Here is a 20245-nt window from a genome sequence, read left to right on the forward strand (position 1 = left end):
ACAAGGAAAAAATGAGGTTAGAGAGATCAGTTCATACCAGTTAATGTTGGACCTTAAATATTAACCATGGTAAGTCTTTTAGAACTGATTCTAATTGCAATGAAAAGCTTTTGAAAGAGTTTAAAGAGATGTCTGATAGCTGATTTACCTCTTTAAGAAATGTCTGGTGAAAGACAATGCTATCGCATTGGAGGTGAAAAAAGATGAATGGATTCTAAAAACATTCTGAAAGTACATTCAAAATATTTTTCAGGTAGCTTATGCAACTAATAAATAGTGGTGGCATTATGGATAAGACAAGGGAGGAGCAGGCTTGCTGTTTAGGACAAGAAAAAGGTGGGGAGAAGAACTCAGCACTAAAAATCATGTGTTCCATTTGGGGCACATCAAGTCTGAGATGCTATGAGACCACCAAGTGGAGATGTCAAGTAAATAGTCAGTTACATGAATCTGGAGTTCAGTGAAGAGGTCTAGAAGAAAGACATAAATGTGGGCATTATTAGGATATAGATATTATGTAAAGCAATAAAATTGGATGAGATCACCTAGGGAGAGAACGTACATAGATAAAAGCTGGCCTAGGACCAATTCCTGAAGAACACTGACAGTTAATTTTTTGGTTGAGGAGGAGGAGAAGCCAGCAAAAGACACTGAGTAGCAATGTCCAAAGAGAAAGAGGAAAAAGGAAAACTGGGATATTATGGGTGTCCCAGAGGGAATGTTTTAAGGGTACCAGTCAGCAGTGAGCTTTGTGTAAAGTGGGCCACCTGTAATAGAGGTGCGGGCAGGAGAAGGCAGAATAGGGAAAAGGGGGTGAAAAAACTTCCCTCAAGATTTATAATACAGTGGGAGAAAGAGAGAGAGAGAGAGAGAGAACTTAAGGAGGTAGAGGAAGAGAGAGAACCAAAAAAGAGGGAGCTGAATATAGAAGCAATTAGATTCACAGTTTTCAGTTGCAGCACTGATATTTGAGTGGGGGCCTTTTATATATTCCATTCTAGATGTTTTCCAGTTGACGGGAGCGAGCCTTACCTAGATCTGCATGTAGATGAGAGTAGGCCAGCTGGCAGACTTGACATGGGTCAGTGGTAGAACATCCTAGTAGTTCTGTGAATACTCTCTGAGAATGACATGAAAAGTATTGGTTCAGGCCTTTTGGAGGTGATAAAAGCCACCAAAATGTGGACTTATTGCAAATTGTATTTGTTACCATTTGCAATGATTATAATTATTCTCTTATATATAGCATTTCTTACGTATAGCTTCTCTTACATATAGCATCAGGAGTTATGCCTTCTCTTACATATAGCGTCTGCTATGAGTTATGCAAGCAAGGCAAACAAAATTGCTGCCTTTCTTTAAAAAGAGGATGCTCCTAGTATGGGCCTAACTAATTATGATAATTACAGCTATGGCATGGAACATAAGCACATTCATATACACAAAGACAAGAAAACAAAGAACAGTTTAAAAATAGAACACTTACATTATATATCAGTTTCAGTATTAATAATAACCTGGACTCTGAAATATGCCTGGGGCACATTATTCTGCAAATGGTGGTGAAAAAAAATCTGCATCTCATCTCTATGCCAATCCTTATGGAGGCGCACTTTTTCAGAAGTTCAAGAAAGAGATACAGGGATGTCCAGTCATCAAAGCCACAGAGCCTGATGAAGGATAAAGGATTTGTGGCAGGAAAACCCAGCAATGAAAATATTCTGCTAGTTTCTCAGGACAGAACTTAGAAAAGAGGCCACAGAAGGAAAAGAGAAGTAATGTTAGACAGCTGATGTTGGCAGTGGGCAAAGAATTTCATTTTCGTATGCAGGGAAGTGGCTGAATGGGCAGTGTTGTGAGGAATCACATTCCAGGTCATTCATGTCCACGGTGTGGTAGGAGGACCGTGTTTCATCTATTTTGTACATGGCCCAGCCATGACCTTGTGCAAGGAAATGCTTAATCATTTTCTATCACAGTTGCAAAGAGATTCTTGCCCTACTCAGAATGTATGTCTTCCCTCCTGTTTCATTTAGAGTCACAACCCAAGTCCTTGCTATGGTCTCCAAAGCACCACTTGATGTATCTACTTCAGAAATACACACAGACAGCTCACCTATTTCTATCCCTTACCTTCCTCCCCTCTTCACTCAAACCACCTACTTCCTTTGCATTCACTCTTCCTTCAGCCTGAAATAATCTTCCTCCAAATATCTACCTTCTCACTCCCTCACTTCTCTCAAGATGCACTTAAATGTTATCTTCCCTATGAGGCCTCCCCTGGCCATCCCTCCCCAGCCTTCCTATCCCCCTTCTCTGCTTTATTTTATTCTCCTTAATATATATCACACTCTGATAAACTATTGAATGTACTTATCAAGTTATTGCCTCTCCCTCTTTTTCCATTGTCTCCATCACTGAGAGCTCTGTGAAGAAAGGGATTTTTACCTGTTTCATTTAGTGCTGTACCCCCAGTTCCCACAACAGTGCAATAGGCACTCAATAAATAGTTGTTGAATAAATGAATAAAACAGAAGTAGCTAAATATTTTCTGGTAACAAATGACATTCTTCTGAAAATGTCATATTTTCAGACATATTTCTGAAAATAAATTCAAATTAGATAGACATTGTATTTTTAGATCATTTCTTCTTTGCATTAATCATCCTTCTCAATAACATAACATCTGTAAAACTTAAGTTAGATATGGGCTCTTCAACTTTCCATTACAGAAGATAAAGTGAAAAGGCTAGACCCAGTGGTATTATTCCTTCATCTACATCTATCCTTTGGAAACACATGACCAAATTGCTTGCCATCACAATCTCAAAGTCTACTCTTTGGTATTAACTCTCTTCACTTGTCGCTCTGTCCCTTTCTAGATGGTAGCCATCGGTCTCTGGAGCAGTGTAGACTCAGAACAACTTCTATTGGGGGAAGAAATTATTGCTGGTGACCTTACTTTCAATTACCAACTTTCAAGTGACATTGGCATAATTTTAGAGAAAATTAACACCTACACTTGTAAAGTTGTGGCTTTCCCACACCCATTTATCATCTTTCAATATTCCTTGAAAAGGAAATTATCAATTTATCATTCTATATTGGCGATGAAATGCCCCTAATATCTGTCACCTATAAGACAATTGAAGATGATGTGTTGAAAGCTTTCTGAAAATGTTGATCATTACTTTAAATGGAATTGAAATTTCAATTTATTATTTCCCAAAATACGATCTTACTGATAATAGGATAACATTTCAGAGATTTCTTCCCCTTCGAGGACCCAAACCCATAGTACTTCTGGACTCTCACAGATCCTGGCAGGGTGTTCCCACTCATAAAAGCGTAGATGCCCTCGGGGTCACGCAGGGATGAAGAAGCAACTCTCAATGGCTGTGTCCTACGTTCACATATAGTAAGGACTGGGGGAGACCGGTGCTCAATTCTGCAGTCTCAGACAGCTGTCAGAGGAGAGTCATGAATGTGCAGTGTCTAGCACATTACAAACGTTTGTTAATTGACTGATCATTCATGGTGTGACAGCCCTATAACTCAGCTATCCTATTCAGTCAGAAATTAACTCAGTAATCAAAGTCATTAAAAGGAAGAAAAAAAACCTACAGCACCAGCCAGATGGTGGGGAAATCAGACGGATGAAAGGAAAAATGGCTGTAGGTCATTGAGTAAGACACTGGGCAGCAAAACCTGGGCCTTGTGCCTGGTTATACTCCAAATTATAGCCCCAGCAAGGTTTGGCAGGCTTTTCAAAGTCCTGGTTTATTCTAACCTTTCTTGGGAGCAGGAGCAGTGTTGGTCAGATGGACAGACACATAAGGAATCTGTCCAAATGGCACCATGTGGATTTGGGCTCTTGGTGTACATGGATAACTGGGAAAAAGAGGAGAGAGACATGTAGGACTGATCCTACCATTTGTGAAGTCTTGGGCAAGAGTATGAATGAAAACCCACTTCTCTTCCCCTGCCTGGCTCCACTGCACACGGTAAAGAACCTGAAGCATATGAGTGTCGACACTGTACCATGTATCCAAGCTCTGACCATGCCTCTTGAAACAGCTATTCCTCAGCCACCGTTTGACCCTGAGAGGACTGACCCAGGAGAAATGACCACATAGGCCTTGAAAATGGGCTCAGGGCTATTTATGAAGTAAATTCCGGGGTCCCAGGAGTATGGACTAAAATGTGAGTTGGGCACGCCAGATGGGTATGTTCTATTGACTTCAAGGATTCCTTGTGCTATGGGAAGGAACCTCTCCAGAACAGAGACAGAGCAGAACCCTTTAAATGTGGAGCACAAAGCAGGAGCCCCTCTTGCTGGATTCAAAGGGTCGTACTGGAAGTGGGTAGGTTTAGTCCTATTCTCACATCACTCATATTCCTTACACACTTCTTTTATAGCCTTAGCAGCCATGCCACAAAGAGAAACTCTTCATGCGTATCTTTTGGTCCATAAGTCATAAATAGTTATCCTTGATCCCATGTCTTTTTTAGAGCTATGGACAGAGAGAAGCAAAAATATCCCAAGTTCACACTGAGTTGTCTCCCTTCATATCTCTTATCCCTTAGCAGTCACTGAAAGGTTATGAGACTCAGGCTGGGTTTCTATCCTCTGGCCCTGAAACGACGATGCTGACCTCGTGATCAACCCTAGAACCCAGAGCAAGATCTCAGACTGTCCTCTCTACTACTAGACAGCACACTTTGTTTTGGGGGCTGTGTGCTTGAAATATTAGCTATGGCAAAAGACTGAGTCTCATGACACCCCAAGTAACTTTTACTTTAGGAATTTGAAGTACAGCCTTGCTGTAACGCTGTCTCCTTAACAAAGTACTACCTTTAAAATATTTAACAACTTGAAAAGGAAACTGAGCTTGAATTTTCCTTTCAGGTGCTCAGGAAATAGTGTTTCAATTCTGTCTGAAATTCACCATCTCCTCAGACAAAGAAGGCTCTTATGGTAAAAGCAGTGGCATTTTCTCCACAATTTTCGAATAAAAGATAAAGAGAAAACAGCACTGCAGCCTTTTTGTTAGGATCTAACAATAAAGCAATAATACGGTTTTGCCAGGGGAGAGCACTGGTTTTAAGCTTAGAATACAAAAATAGGCTGACAAAATTTTACAAAGGAATATTCTCAGCTACCACTCTGAGGATAGTAGAAAGTGAAATTTCAAGAAAATTACATTATGCAATTATTTGATGATGATTAAACTGATGGGCCAGTTCTATGTGAAATTCTAAAGTAGAAGAAATGTGATGTCGCCTTTTCTGCTCACCTCTCCCCTCATTCCTACCCCCCAATCTCTACCTCTACCCCAAACCCAGCCTGACCTTTGGGAAAGGAATGGGGGCTGTCACCTGCATGATAGCTCCTCTTGCCTGCAATGCTCTCCCCACACAGTCCAGCATCCCTCTGCTCAGCTAACTTTTCCTACAGCTCCTTCTGGCTGCTTCTAAGGACACTTCCATGATGCTGCCCACCCTCTCAGTAACAGCCTCCCTACTACCCGTTGATTACATGCACTGTAATTGGTTAGTAATTGATTTTATGTCCTCCGCCCAATTATACTCCATGGGAGCAGAAACCATGTGTATTTTCTTTAATGTTTAAATCTCCACAAGTATCCCCTATATAAGTCTAATGAATAAATGAATGAGTGAATTAATGAAAAGAAACTCAAGCCATTATGTTGCCACTCCTAGGATATTTGGATTAACTTTAACTGAAGAGTAAAAAGCATTTACCTGTCCTAAAGGAGACATAAAATCAGTGGAAGAGTATCCGGAGGAAAAAAAGACACTGTGATATGTTCTTTTATATTGCCTACCCTGATGTAGTCAGGTGTTCCTGATATGGGGTGGGCTGAGGATTTGAAATAAAATTGCCTAATTTGACATAGTAAGTGGAGGAATCAGGATTTGAAACCAAATTGGTTTGACCTAAATCAAGCTATTATGATAAGGACTTGCAAGAAAAAAGGAATCCATAAAAACCATACGAATAGCTACCAATTAGTAAGCATTTATATGTGTCAATTACAATGCCAAATGCAAATCATGCTTTATTTATATTAACCACCTTTTATAGATGAAGAAACTGAGACCTGAATATTAAAATTGCCTACTTTTGCATAATAAGTAAAGGAATCAGGGTTTGAACCCAAATTGGTTTCACCTAAGGCAGAAAACTATCCCAGCAAGTCTCCTATTAACTGGAACCCTATTGTGGTGGCCTGGGGTAGAACAGTGGCTGTGGAAGTGCTGTGAAGTCCTGGTCATCCCATGTGCTCCTGATCTGGTCCCTCCTGCCACCTGCTTCTGCTCCCTGTGCCATCCACCCATCTGGAAGTCTCCCATTGTCCATCTTTAGGGGAGACACTCACCAGAGCTTCCAGCTTCCAGCCAGTATGGAGTGCCCCTGTCCCACAGCAATCTCACCCAAATCACAGCTACATCTGTTAAGATTAGGCTACCAATGAGTGATAGATGAGGGGGAAAAATAATAATAGTGTACTAAATAAAACAAATTTTTTTTTTTTCTTACACATAAAAATCTAGAGGTTGAAGTCCAGGGCTGGTCCAGAGACTCCAAGATCTGGGATTTAGACTCCTTCTTTCTTGTTTTTCCACAGCGTATTGCTTCCATTTCTGGGGCCACATCGGTCCAAAATGTATGCTGGAGCTCCAGCCATTGCATCCATATTTCAGCCACAGCAAGGAGGAAGCAGGGAAGAAAGGACAGGCCCCTAATACCTGTATAGTTCAAGAAGACTTTCCCACCCATACATCCCAACCACCCTTAGTTGAACAATGCCGTCTTAATTCAAGACACTCACATGTCTAGCTAAAAATCTGAATTCTGTTACAAACAAGGAGAATAGAGATGTGCACCCCATCAACACCTTATCCATAGCTACCTTTGTTCAGGTTTTCCTTTGTGCCGCTGTGGCCAAGTGAAAGCCGAAGGAGCCGTGGTAACCCTTCTGAAGGGAGGCCCGGGGCCTTTCACAAGAGGTCGCATGATTGGCCTTTATCCTGCATGGCTGTGAAGTACAGAGAAATATTTTCTCTTGAAGCCACATCATAGCAGTGGCTGCTTTGTAGCCTGATTCCACCATTATGCCTTTAAAGTGCCTAGCAATTCAGCCTTCACATCATGCAAAGAGGAATATCTCCCAGTCTTTGTAAGATCAGCGTAATTCTAACCACCTCCTTACCCCCCACTGCACTCCTACACACACACACACAGATCTTCTTCACTCAGAGCAGAACCATAACCCAAGCACTACTACCTATAGATTGAAGAATCAGGCTCATGATTACAAATACGCAGTATTTTTTTTGTGGAGAATGTAAATGGGGATGATGGTAAGAGATTTCCTTGGTTTACACATTGACCCTCTTCCCTGGCCCTTACAGTCAGGAAATATTTGTCCCAACATGTTGTTTCTTCTGTTGCAGGCTCCTGTGGCTGTCTTGTCATGATATTGTTTGCCTCTGAAGTGAAAATCCACCACCTCTCAGAAAAAATTGCAAATTATAAAGAAGGGACTTATGTCTACAAAACACAAAGTGAAAAATATACCACCTCATTCTGGGTCGTTTTCATTTGCTTTTTTGTTCATTTTCTGAATGGGCTCCTAATACGACTTGCTGGATTTCAGTTCCCTTTCGCAAAATCTAAAGACACAGAAACAACTAATGTAGCTGCAGATCTAATGTACTGAAAGGCAAACCTTTCTATAATTTTACAAGGGGGTAGACTTGCTTTGGTCACTTTTAGATGTGGTTAATTTTGTATATCCTTTTAGTCTGCATACATTAAAGCATCAGGACCCTTCATGACAATGTTTACAAATTATGTACTAAGGGTACAGGCTGGAAAGTAAGGCAAGCAGAAGGAAGGCTTTGAAAAGTTATTTTATCTGGTGGAAAATTGCTTGACCCAGGTAGTCAAAGGCAGTTGACTAGAATCGACAAATTGTTACTCCATATATATATACACACATATATATACACACACATATAATATACACACACATATACACACACACACATATATATACACACACATATAATATACACACACATACACACACACATATACACACATATATACACACAAATGAAAGTGTAAGATGCCTTTCCATCAAAAAGGAATCAAAAGGCACATGGAATATATTTTAATAAAAACAAATACTATTTCTGATATATCCACACATTTGTTGCCACAGATTTCAGAAAACTGACCTGGAATCGCTTTCCTAAAACAGTTGTGTATTAAATGAACATCTATAAAATGTATCAACCCACTTTTTTAAAAAGTTTGTTTAAAGTATAGTCTTAGGCCAGGCATGGTGACTCACACCTGTAATCCCAGCACTTTGGGAGGCCAAGGTCAGAAGAACATTTGAGCTCAGGAGTTTGAGACCAGCCTGGGCAATATAGTGAGACCCTGTCACTAACAAAATTAAAAAATAAAATAAATATAAAATATAGGTTTTTTAAAAGCATAGTCTTATTAACCATGTCTGTTGGTCAAAATTTGCAAACTCTAAAACAAGAAAGAACCAAGCTTAGGGTATTTTTCCTCCTGTGCCTGAGTCCCAGTTACATTCACGACAGTACTTTCAATGAAGATAATTGCTGGGACCACTGAGGAATCATGAAAAATGATCTCTACGAGTACACTTGATGCAAAAATGACTCATTGGGGGCTGTTTTTCTAGCTATAGTGTCTTGAGTACTAATATGCAATTATGAAAATTATATTAAATCTGGGATTATGATGGTATCACTGTGTCATCTTGGTCTTGGTCTGGCTGTCACCAAGCATGACCCAGGTCAACTTTTTTTTTCCCTGAATTACCCATCAAAGTGATCTGCAGCTGACTAAAGGCCACAGCTGAGCCTGGAACTGACCCTTCCTTCATCCTCAACCTGCTGTCCTCCAGAAAGCACCAACGAAAAAGCAGAGAATGACAGCAAACAGATCACCAGGCCTCTGACCACAGATGCTGGTTACTCAGCAGCCCTCATATAATAGGTTTGAAAGTGCTCCTTAAAATAAAACACCTTTTCCCTTTGGAACTATTTACAAGGATGAAATAACCATATACCTGAGAAATAACTTACTCTGGTGTCAATTTGCTGTTTGCCAGCAGACATCAGAACACACCGAGTTTCCAGATGCTGGTTTTTCCCCTTAAATCAGAAAACACACCTGGAGAATTTCTAGAAGACTACAATTCAGTCTAGCCGCAAAGGGGATTTTTTTTTTTGGTAACAGGCTAGAGCCCAGTTCTGCAAGTCTACAGCTGAAATGGTCCAGTACAAAAGCACTGGAAATGAGGAGTGGGCTGGGAGGACAAGGACCATCTCCTGTGTGAGGAGTTGGCTGGAGGTGCCCAAGACCAGGTACCCTCTGCACTCTCATGGGATCCCTCTCTGTCTTCTTGGAGTTTTGAAAAACTCCTTCAAGCACCAGCCTTTTTTCTTTAGAAAGCAAATCTCCAATTGTTCTCTGTTCTGTAAAAAGAGAAAGAAAAGCTGGAGCAGCTGCTGAAAAATCTAATGAGGACCTAAGAGGCAAACCCACCATGTTCCCTGGCTGCAAAGGAGAAGCAGGACTGTGACAGACGCTCAAAAGGTCCCTGCAGAGCACACAGCACACAAAATAAAGCAGGAAACAACCTGGCACCAGCAGCGCACCCGTCTCCCTCTCTTCTCGTAGATGCAACGCCTAGTCCCCAGGCCTATGGGGAGCCCTTAGAAGAGGGGTCTGGCCAGGACGCTGGTTCGTGGCTCCTGCTCGGTGGGAATGACATTCATTTTGCTGGGACCGGCCCTCCCTCCCAAGGTGTCAGGGAGCCTTCTCACAAGGTCACGGGGCCCCCTGCTGGCCCTGGGGAGGCAAACACTATGCCAGGTGGGGAGCCTGTTTCATTGTCTCAGACACCCTCATGTCATCATTAAGAACATCAGTGCTGATGATGCTGCCAGAAAGAGTGGCAAGAAGAATGTATGAACACCGTCCTAGGTTCGTCCAGCTGGACCCAGCCAAGGCAAGATGTGTTCACCGGAAGAGGAGCAAGCTTCAGAATGAAGCAGAAACAGGTGCAGATGGTGCATTAGAATGAAGAGGAGGGGCACTGCGTACATCTGGGCTCTTACAGTTTGCAAAGGTCTTTTGCTCTTGTGGTGCCATCTGTTCCTCCAGGGAAGCTGCTTCCATGTCACATTCCAGGTGTTCAGGGCCTCTCAACATGGCCAGAGTCTCATACATTTACACAATCAAGGCAAGGGACAGTGCTTTTATTCTCCTCTCCCTCTGTTCCTTTACCTGGTAAGAGGCTAGGAGAAGGAGACCACCACCCCTTCTTAACCCTGGTGGAGACAGAGGGTGCACACTGGCAGCAGTAGGGTGCACCAGCTCCAAGGTAAGCGTGGCTTGCTACTAGAATGGATATTTGTCCCAACCATTTACCTAGAGAAACCTGAATAGAACCTAGGGATAGACTCCAGAGGGTGGAAAGTGGGGTGAGGGTGGGGGAAAGATTAACCTCCCTCTCAATTTTCCTCCCCCTCTCCCCTTCCAGTAAGATCCAGTGTAGTTAAAACAGTGCAGCTGCTATAATAGAAATGCTGCTTCAAGCCTGGCCATGTTTCTCTAACTGCCTTGCTGCCCCTGGTCTCTTTTATTTAGATATCCTGGGGCCTGTACTAGTTCAGTGCCCGGTATCTGCTCTAGAGATGTGCCCATTCTCAAGCCCCTTTAACATGGCAGTTGGTCCTGGCTCAGGGCTGATGGGCCACCTCCATCAGTGACAAGGGACACAGTAATGCCGGTCAGTTTAGAGTAAAGGGTAGACAGAAAGACTGGGCAGCACTGGGATCTCTGCTTCTGGGCCAAAATCCCCCCTTGGAAAAAGCCCTCTTGCTCCTGTAAATAATGATGTAAACCAAATTAAATTATATTTTGATTTCAGACTTAGTGATAAATTCACACTTAGGCAACCAGACACATCCATGGGTGTCACAGCTCAGAGCTGGGATTTACGAGCCTATTTGGAAAGTCTGAAGACCCAAGTCAGAAATCTTCAGACTCTCCCCTGCCAGTCCTAGTGGACAGTATCAGGCCATGCTTATAGAGACCCCAGGGTGGAAGTGAGGTGAGGCATAACTATGATGCAGTTAAAAGGCAAGCGTCTTAAGAAATTGTTTCTTTGCTTGAATCTTGGTCTGAGGGATTTTGACCCACTCTGAAAGCAGTAGCCAGAATGAGTTACAAGTAGGTGCGCCCCTCACTCAGCAAAAGTCCACTCTTCCCACTGTAAGCCACAAACCTGATTGCAGAGAAGAGTGAGAGACTTGGGAGTTCCTGCTAGCAGTGTTCTCTCTCTCCTCTGGTATAGTTTGGAAGAGAGTGCACGGAGGAGGAGGCTTGGGCCCCTCAAGTAATTCAAGCCAGTGCCCTACCGGAAACATGCAATTTCAGGGTATGGCATTGCATTCTCCTCAGGTTCCAATTTATCATGAATTTTACCTGTGCAAAAATGTGTAGCATAGCTAATCCAGAGGTGTGGATTCCAGGATGCCATGGCTGTCTGATTTGCACTTAAATCTGCCATCTTTCTATTTAGCCAAGTGTAACGAAAAGTGTGCCTTAATATAGGGAAGGACGGTGTCTGCTGCACATCCCAGGCCAAAGGCTCCAAGAGAATCAGCTGTATAGACTTTCATATAGCTGCCATATATCTGCCCCCTTTGCCCTTCTCCTCTGCAGTCACCCTCTCCCCTGCGGAAATTCTGTGTGTTCTTCACCAGTTTCCTCTTCTCTGGCACACAAACAACTAAACTACATTTCCTAGTCTCCTTTGGAGTTGGGGCCAAGTGAGTATGGCTGTACCAATGACATGTTGGTTGAAGTGACCTGTGCCACTTTCAGGCCTGGCCCTGAAAAACATCCCATGCAATCCTCCAGCTCTCTCTTCTTCTGGTGCTGCATGCAGCCTTGGAATCTAAAGCAGGGGCGGGCTGCACTAGAGTACAAGAGTGGTAAATAAACTTTCTCTGTAAAGCCACTGATTTTTGGTGATTGTGACTGTAGCTTAGCCTAATTTAGCCTAGCCTAGCCAACAAGACCCCATTCTCCAAGAAAGCTCTTCTGCTGTCTGCCAGGGAGATGCTTCTCTAAGGCTCCCAAGGCATAGTCTATTCCAGTGCACCTCGCAGCATCTCCACTTGCTCCTCTCTGGGCCTCTGTCTTTTGTGGCCCTCTGGTCACATTACCCATCACCCACTGAAATGAAGACCGGAGAGTGAATTGTCTACATAAATAAGTAAAGACTAAATAAACACTTTTGCTTATGCTGCTGTCCTTCAAGATTCTTTACAAATGTGGGTTAATAAACCCTTTTTCGTTATGCAAAAAGGATTTATCTTGCATCTCCTACAGATGCAGCTGTGTGTAAGGCACCAAATATTGGGACAGCTAATGTAAAAAGGGTAAGAATATATTTTTTTCTTGATTTTTGGTTGAGAACAGAGAATAATATCCTCTAAGACTTTCTATCTTTAGTTTCTGTTTAAAACTTCAGTATAGTATTAAGAAAAAGGCTTTTTAAGTTTGCCCATAACAGGAAAATCTGATGAAATTTTGTAACAAAGGAAATCATTAAAAAAAAAAAATCCTAGAGTTTCAATTTTCACAAAATGCTGAAAGAACTCTGTTACTTAATTAAATAATACTGAAAAAAAAAACTTAAAAACAATGTATCAAGAAGAGCAGCTGGGAGATAGGGAGGCTTCCATCACCATCCGAATCTGGGAGGGTTCCCTCTAGAAGGCGTGGCTGCTCCCTCCTCCCGAAGGGGCGGGGCATTCAGATGAGGAATTTGCCGCAGTCCTGCGTCAGACTACATGTTGAGGCCCAGAGAAATGCTTCTCCTGCAGGTTGGTGGACAGGAGACCTGCTGTGTGCTGTCAACTTGGTCCTCTCCTGGGCAGAAATGAGGAGGCATTGGTCGCTGACTCAGTTTCCCCAACGTCCTCTCCTGCTGGAAAACAATGGTACTTGTTCTAGCAGAGATTCTAGGTTTATTCTAGGGGTACCTCCTCTTAAGTTTCTGCCCATCTCCAGCCCTTGGTATTTTCTAGCTAGTTTGGAGACAAAAACAAACTTATCCTGCAAGAATGTCGCAGTTTTAAACCTAAACTCGTGACTATTGAACTTAAAAATCACTTTTATTCCCTGGATCCAGAGTCACTCACTTCTCCACAAAGCTGATGAGCAGTTACCTGGACTGAGCAGAGGTTTCTGGAGTATAAGGAAGCAAAACAAGCACAGGGGAGCATGAGAGCATATCCAAAAGAACCAGTGAAATATCCTTCCACCGCGCGCAGTAACTCTCAACTGGAAACTCCTTCTGATTTTTTGTAAGCAGTTAACAAACTTCATAGATGTCCTCCACCCCACACAATATGCTTATGTCCTTTGAAAAATACGTAAATATAAAAAAATAGAAAATGCACGCATGTCCTGTCAATTACCTCTCCATCCTTTACCACAACGGAAAGGCTTCCTATTTTACTTAATGTTTTGGTCAGGAAGTATTTAACATGAAAGAAAATATCCACCTAAACCATCCTAAGCAAAGAGCGAGAGAATGAGAATTAGAGATCCAGTGGAAAGATACAGCAGCATCTCCTATGGCACTAGGATACTAGGGGAGTAAGTGCATTCAGGCCTCACGAAGGGGTAGATCCAGGAGCTGGAAAGTCAGTAGAAAGTAAATTTCCCTTCCCTCCCACTCCTCCCCTTACCACTGTGTTGGCATGGTATGCATGCGGGTGTGAATGTACGAGTGTGTGTGTGTGTGTGTGTGTGTCTAAGACCACATGGTTCTGGCCCCTGTTTTTCTTTGTGCCTCTGAACAATTCACTTCTCTCTCTGCATACCAGATTTCTGTGCGTTTTCAAAGCATGAGGGGGAAAAACCTCTTCAGCTTGAGGCCTACATTAATCCCCTAGATTCAGCACCAGCTTCCAATCCTTCAATCTCTCTGTTGCCCATTTCCAAATTCCAGGTGGGGAGGGACAATCACAATGGTCCTGCCCAATTCTGGATCGGTTCTCCTTGATCAGGTGCCCACCCTTGCTCCACACAACTGAAGTGAGGGGGGGATGAGTCATGTCTGCAGGGCCTCGGTGCACAGTACGTGTGTGCGTGCACATGCAGGTGTGTGTGCACGTGTGTGTTTGTTGGGGGGGTCTCACAGAAGAGGATGTGAAGCTTGGCAGATACCCCAAAACTGTCCATAATGATTGGTAAAATAAAAATGTGATTCTGCATACTATACCTTAACATTTATAGGAGTCTTTATATACAGTTTCACGCCTTATCATGACTGACCAAGTTGTCTTCCCAATTTCTAACCCAATTTATTGTTTTATAAAATCAGAGAAAGACATTGAGATTTTTCCATAGGGTTTAAACTTTTTCTGTGTATCTCATTCTTCAACATATCAGTTGAGTGACTGATACTTCCTTAATTTAAAACAAAAGCCCTCTAGATGGTTTCTAGTGAGTAGACAAAGCAGTTTTATTAATATTTCTAGATGTCTCTTCTATTCTAACAGGGGTTTTCATCCTTTCCCTGGTCTTCCCTCACCCACATTATAGCAGACCTATGGCCAAACCCACACATATGTAAGGAACAGGGCAAACCAATTAGGCTGAGCTGAGATTATTCTGATCAAATTTACAACTCACATTTCCCTGTAGGACACAGACATCAAGCCACCTTCTCCCCTCTCGCCTTACCCCCAGCTGTTCTGTGAATCACAACACATTCTTTTGCTCAGGAGACATGTGCAATGTCTGCCACAGGAATCTACAGACTCACTTTACACCATGGCATACTTGTCCCTCATTATTTTCTGGAGACTCAATATCAATTCACAAAGATTCAACCACTGAACTCAAAGTGACACCTCTTCCAGCCTCATGAGTGGCATTTTGCTCATGACGTAGTCCTGTAGCACCGCCACAGAGCATCCTGATTCTGAAGGATACTTAGAAATATTGCCTTCTGGTCTCAGTATCAGGCATTAGCTGTTCTTCTGCCAAAGAAAGGTTTTGTTTTTGTTGTTATGTGTTTGTCTTAATGGATCATATCATCACTCACTGTGGAGTAGTCACTGCAAAGCCTGAGGTGACATCTGTGGCTCACCTGTGGCAGTATCTAGAATTTCACGGGTGTATTTTGTGTACTGAGAACTAGCTTTATTCCTGGCTCAGTTAGGTTCTGCTGCTTTTTATTCCATTTTTTTTCTTACTCATCTATCTTTTCAACTCCTAATTTATAATCTTTCCAAGAATCACATACACCTTTGTAAGTTGCTTTAAGTTTTTTAGAGCAAGGGATACAAATTTTACAAATCCAAATCTTACCATCATACAGTACTAAAGCTACATGAGAATAAGAAGAAATGTAAGTAAATTATAACCCATTTCTCAAAATGCTTTTACATCACATAAATTGTTTTGTCCACTGCTAAATCCTCTTCCCTTGAACAATGCCTCACATGTGCTGAGCACTTACAAACCTGAATGACTATGGGTCAATTTCAATCCTCCTTTCTGTTGCAGAGAACTGACTGTTTCCAACCTCAGCTGAGGTTCCCATACACAGTCAGCTTCCTGCCATTGCCATTTTCCTTAATTTCCATCTAACTCTAAATCTGATGAAGCTTTCACACCTTCATTTTGAAGCAGGTGACTATTTTGAGTCATAAGATCTATTGTCCTGCCATATCTTCCTGATCCTTTGCCAGTAACTGCCCACAGCACTCAAGAGAAGATGCTGATGCTTGTTGTAATGAATGAATCAAATGACTCATAAGATATTGATTAAGCTTCAACCATGTGTCCTGCATGAAAGAAAAATACAGGGCACAGCCCCTGCTCTTAGAACTCAAATCAGTTTCCAAAAATCACAGAAACTATACTGCTACTAAAGTACAGATTGTTTTCTCAGTAAGTAAATTCAAGTTAAACCAGCTTGATGAAGTGGAAAGGCCACTAGGTTTAAACCCAAACTCTTCCTCTCACCAGTTCTGAGCCTGGGGTGTCACTGAACTTTTCCTTATCTTTGTTTACCTATCAGAAACTAATTTAAATGTGTCCAAACTGCCCCCATATATATGCACATAAATAGCCGTCACACCAGCCTTAATTTCCAATTTTTGTTGGCTCTTACAAGCCCCTCCAAGTAGAGAACCAAGGCATTGCTCCCCAGCCCTGTCCACTCCCCAAGTGCCTCCCCTTCCATTCTGGGAGTTTCTAAATCCTCCTGTGTCCCCAGGAACAAGTCTGTCATCCCAGTTTCCACACCAAGGCAGCTCACAGCTGACCTGATCCTGAGGCTTCTGTGAGAAGATTGCTTGGCTGAAGCAAAGGATTTGTTCACTGAGGGATGCTCTGCAACCCAGGGTTCTAGAATATGCTGAGGCCTGCAGTAGAGTGGGGTCGTGGTAGAGAACAGCTCCTCCCACAGTTATGGCACTCCCAGTCTTCTGTGCCCCTAACCACCTTGCTTCTGTCTGAGATGCCACATGTCTGCTTGCATTCTCTCTTGTCACAGGTCCCTCTTTTCTCCTCTCCAGGTACCTAGCTACAACATTTCCTTGTGTGACCAAAAAGGAGAAGCCTCATGCCCATCAGCTCTCATTAATGTCTTATCAATGCATCCAGAAGGGTCCCCAGCCCACACTGTGTAGAGTCAGGATTCAATCCACAGTTGGATTATCCACTACATGAAAGAGGATCCACCCAAAAGATCTCTACAGGGTCAATGCTTGCAAGGAATCCTGTGCTTCCTTGGGAGCACTGAACCACCAGACAGTACAGTGCATCATAGGAGCATTTATTTCTGCTGTGCTGTGGTGAGCAGAGGGGTCCAGGGCCCACCATAACCAGGTGGACATTTGCAACTCCGTTTTGTACACGGTCCCACCATGCAGACCAAGAAGACAAGAAGATGAGCAGTCAGTATTTTAAGCCTCATTATGCCCTATTCATTGTTAAGCTTTCTTTCTCCCTTTTTTCTTCTTCTTTTATATTAGCATGACTTCCCTTTTTTCCTTTAAGCAGTAAAAGGTTTATATCATATTTTTAAAACGGCTTGCTTGAGAAATTGGAAGTTTCTCTGTAGGGCACCTTGAGGGCTTTCCAAATCTGCTCCCTGCTCAGAAGTTCAAAGCTATATCTTCAGTACCTCATGAGTTGCAAATACTCCAGATTCTAAGTCAAATTAATCACTGCCTTCAGCTGAAGTATCATCCTGACACCTAGGGAGGACCGTGTTGATTTAGCAAGCTGATAGAGCTGAGGAAAGCAGAGGCAATGCTGATTTAAATCTATCCAACCATAGAGAGGTGCTCGGTGTTCTGATGGAGGCTAACTCTGTGGCAGCAGCACAGAGGATGCAAGCACACACCCTGGAAAGGTGGGTCTTCTGCGTGTCAGAGTTTATCCAGCAGATCACTGAGGTGAAATGACATAGTCTGATCTGCATTACAGAACAACATGCTGGGGCCTGTCGAGGAGGGATAGGAACAGAACCTGATCAACCAATGAGAACATTTTACAGAAACTCACCCAAAAGATTATGAGAGTCGGACTCAGACAGTAGATGGATACAGAAATGTGTATCATGGAAATGTGCAGTCAAGATTTGCTGATGGACCAAACGTAAAGAGTGAGGAACAGACTCTATTTGAAGTCAAGCTCTGTTCTGAATTGAAGTCTCTCCTACTGCAGTAGCTCAAATATTAAGTTGGTGCAAAAGTTAATTGTGTTTTCCGCCATTACATTCAATGCCAAAGCCTGCAATTACTTTTGCAGCAACCTAATAAAATCTGTCTTGCGGTTTTTAATGAGTGTTCAATGAAAAAAAAATTCTATTACGCACAGACAAGCCACCCAAATGTTACAAGTGGATGATGGGTGAGAATACCAAAGGTAGAACTGAAGCATCAGAAGTGGGACCCAAAGTTCAGTGAGGCAATCGGAGATTTCATGCAAGAGTTCAAAATGCTTGGGTGGTGCCTCAAAGGGCTAGGAGCAATAGCCAGGTGAATGCAGTAGAGTGGGGTCAAGGAGCCAGGTCTTCTGCCTTCACACACTGTAGCTAAGCTTGCTTTGTACTGCAGTGTGATGTGGCTACTTACATTTGTGAGGATGCCCCTATGTGGACAAGCTCACAAGCAAACTAGGTAGCCCCCCTGCATCACATGATGTTAAGCAGAGGTGTAGGGGATTGAAAGCTCTTCACTTTCTTCAGAAACTCCACTTCCTCCTCTCTTTCCCAATGTATACAATTTCTTTATCAGGGAAACATATATTTTATTATGTAATAGAATTAAGGCTACACAGTCACTCTGGGAGAGGCAGAGATCTACAAATTCACAATTTTTTTTACAGTGTCAATGATTGCTGTTGGAATATTTTTGAATGACTAATTTTGATTGGAGAAAGAGAATGGAAACGAGGAAGAAACCAATTTACCTTTCACCCTGAGGGGGTGAAAAGGGCACAGATTTATAAGACTAAAGCACCAAATATTAAACTTTGTCAATGTTGCCAATAATAAAATTGCTTACTTAAGACTCTTGTAAGAAAGAGAAATTACTCTAACAAATTTAAGCAAAGAAATGAATGTACTGAAGGAATAAGGTATTTCTCAGAGTATGAGGACTTTTGGCCTCCAGGAGTCGGGAAGGAAGACTCTAGTACCCCAGGTATGTCAGTGGTTTCTCTACAGACCTCAGCCACTAGTAGGACTCTGTCATCGTTATATGACCCTTAAGTCAAAATGCTATATCTCCAAAAGAAATAATCAAGCTTGTGAAGGATAAGAGTCCATGCCTGAACCAATGAACTGTGGTCAGGGTTGGGGTCCTGTGCAGATTCCTGGGGCTCCCTCTGTGAGAAAGGAGCTGGTCAGATTGGGGAAAAGTACACAGCACACTGGAGCACCCTCCCTGCCCTATTTCCCAGCCACGTGGCTCCTCACCCTTTGCAAACCCCAAGTCTCCATGACTCTCTTTGAATCCTTACAATGGTCACATAAGGTAGGCTAAGCAGGGACTCTGCTGTGATGCAATGATGCCTTCTTCAGAGGGAGGAAGATGAGGCTTACAAAGGTTAGTCAACTTACCCAAGGTCGCAAGTAGACTAAATAAGTGAGGCAGGACTTATCCACATCTCCTGGGCTGCAAAACCAATTATGTGAATGTGGGTATGGGGGACAAGTGACTGAACCAGTAGAAATACATTAGCAATAGGTGAATGGGTGTCCATATCAGAACCACCAGGAGTGAATGAATATGCTTACTTGGGCCCCCAAACCAAGCTGTTGATGAGAAGGCAGGGAGAAGGGGAGGAAGGACAAGAATATAGATGGAAGAAAGGGAAAGGCAAGAAATAGGCTCAGATCAAGAGGAAGGTTTCTGGAGTCCACACGTAAGCACTTCTGTAAGGCATCCAAGGCAGAGACTATTCATGGCCCCCCACCAGTTATCTTCCCTTTCCTATGCAGTAACAGTGTTCTTAGTAGAATGGATGGCTGTCCAACCTAAGGCTACATTTCCAACCTCTCTTGCAACCAGCAGTCACATGATTCTGGCCTAAGGGATGTGAGCAAAAGTAACATATACAAATTCTGTGTCATGCCCTTATAGGTCACGTCCTTTCTCCCTTTCCCCTTTCTATATTCTGGAATGCAGAGTTAATGGCAGGAAACAAAGCAGCCATATTGGACCATGAGATGCAAGCCAAGTATGAGGATGGCAGGGCTACAGAATGTAAGGAGCCTAGATGCCTCATAACTGAGAAACCATCACACCAATCCTGTCAACCCAGACTTACTTTCAAGTCTAAGAAATAATTTCATAGCAGTCATAGTAAAGAAATAATAATCATGCATGGTGTCATAGTAAACATCCCATAATTGCTAAATGCTTATATGATTAATATGCCAGCTAGAAATACAAAAAAAAAAAGTAGGCCGGGCGCGGTGGCTCAAGCCTGTAATCCCAGCACTTTGGGAGGCCGAGACGGGCGGATCACGAGGTCAGGAGATCGAGACCATCCTGGTTAATACGGTGAAACCCCGTCTCTACTAAAAAGTACAAAAAACTAGCTGGGCGAGGTGGCGGG

At 42.7% G+C, this 20245-nt stretch overlaps 1 protein-coding gene across 3 annotated transcripts in view; it reads left to right on the forward strand.

The window, feature by feature from the left end:
- Positions 1-8930, forward strand: part of CLRN1 (clarin 1) — a 39387-nt gene extending 30457 nt beyond the window's left edge. The window contains exons 3-4 of one of the 3 annotated variants that reach the window (XM_025376639.1): positions 7483-7619; positions 8910-8930. In XM_025376639.1, the coding sequence (XP_025232424.1) occupies positions 7483-7619; positions 8910-8930 (158 nt within the window). Of the gene's footprint in view, positions 1-7482; positions 7798-8909 lie in introns of those variants that run through there. The other 2 variants (XM_025376638.1, XM_025376637.1) reach the window with 2 other exon arrangements.
- The last annotated feature ends 11315 nt before the right edge of the window (positions 8931-20245 follow it).

This window comes from Theropithecus gelada, chromosome 2, assembly GCF_003255815.1.
Source record: "Theropithecus gelada isolate Dixy chromosome 2, Tgel_1.0, whole genome shotgun sequence".
Taxonomy (NCBI): Eukaryota; Metazoa; Chordata; class Mammalia; order Primates; family Cercopithecidae; genus Theropithecus; species Theropithecus gelada.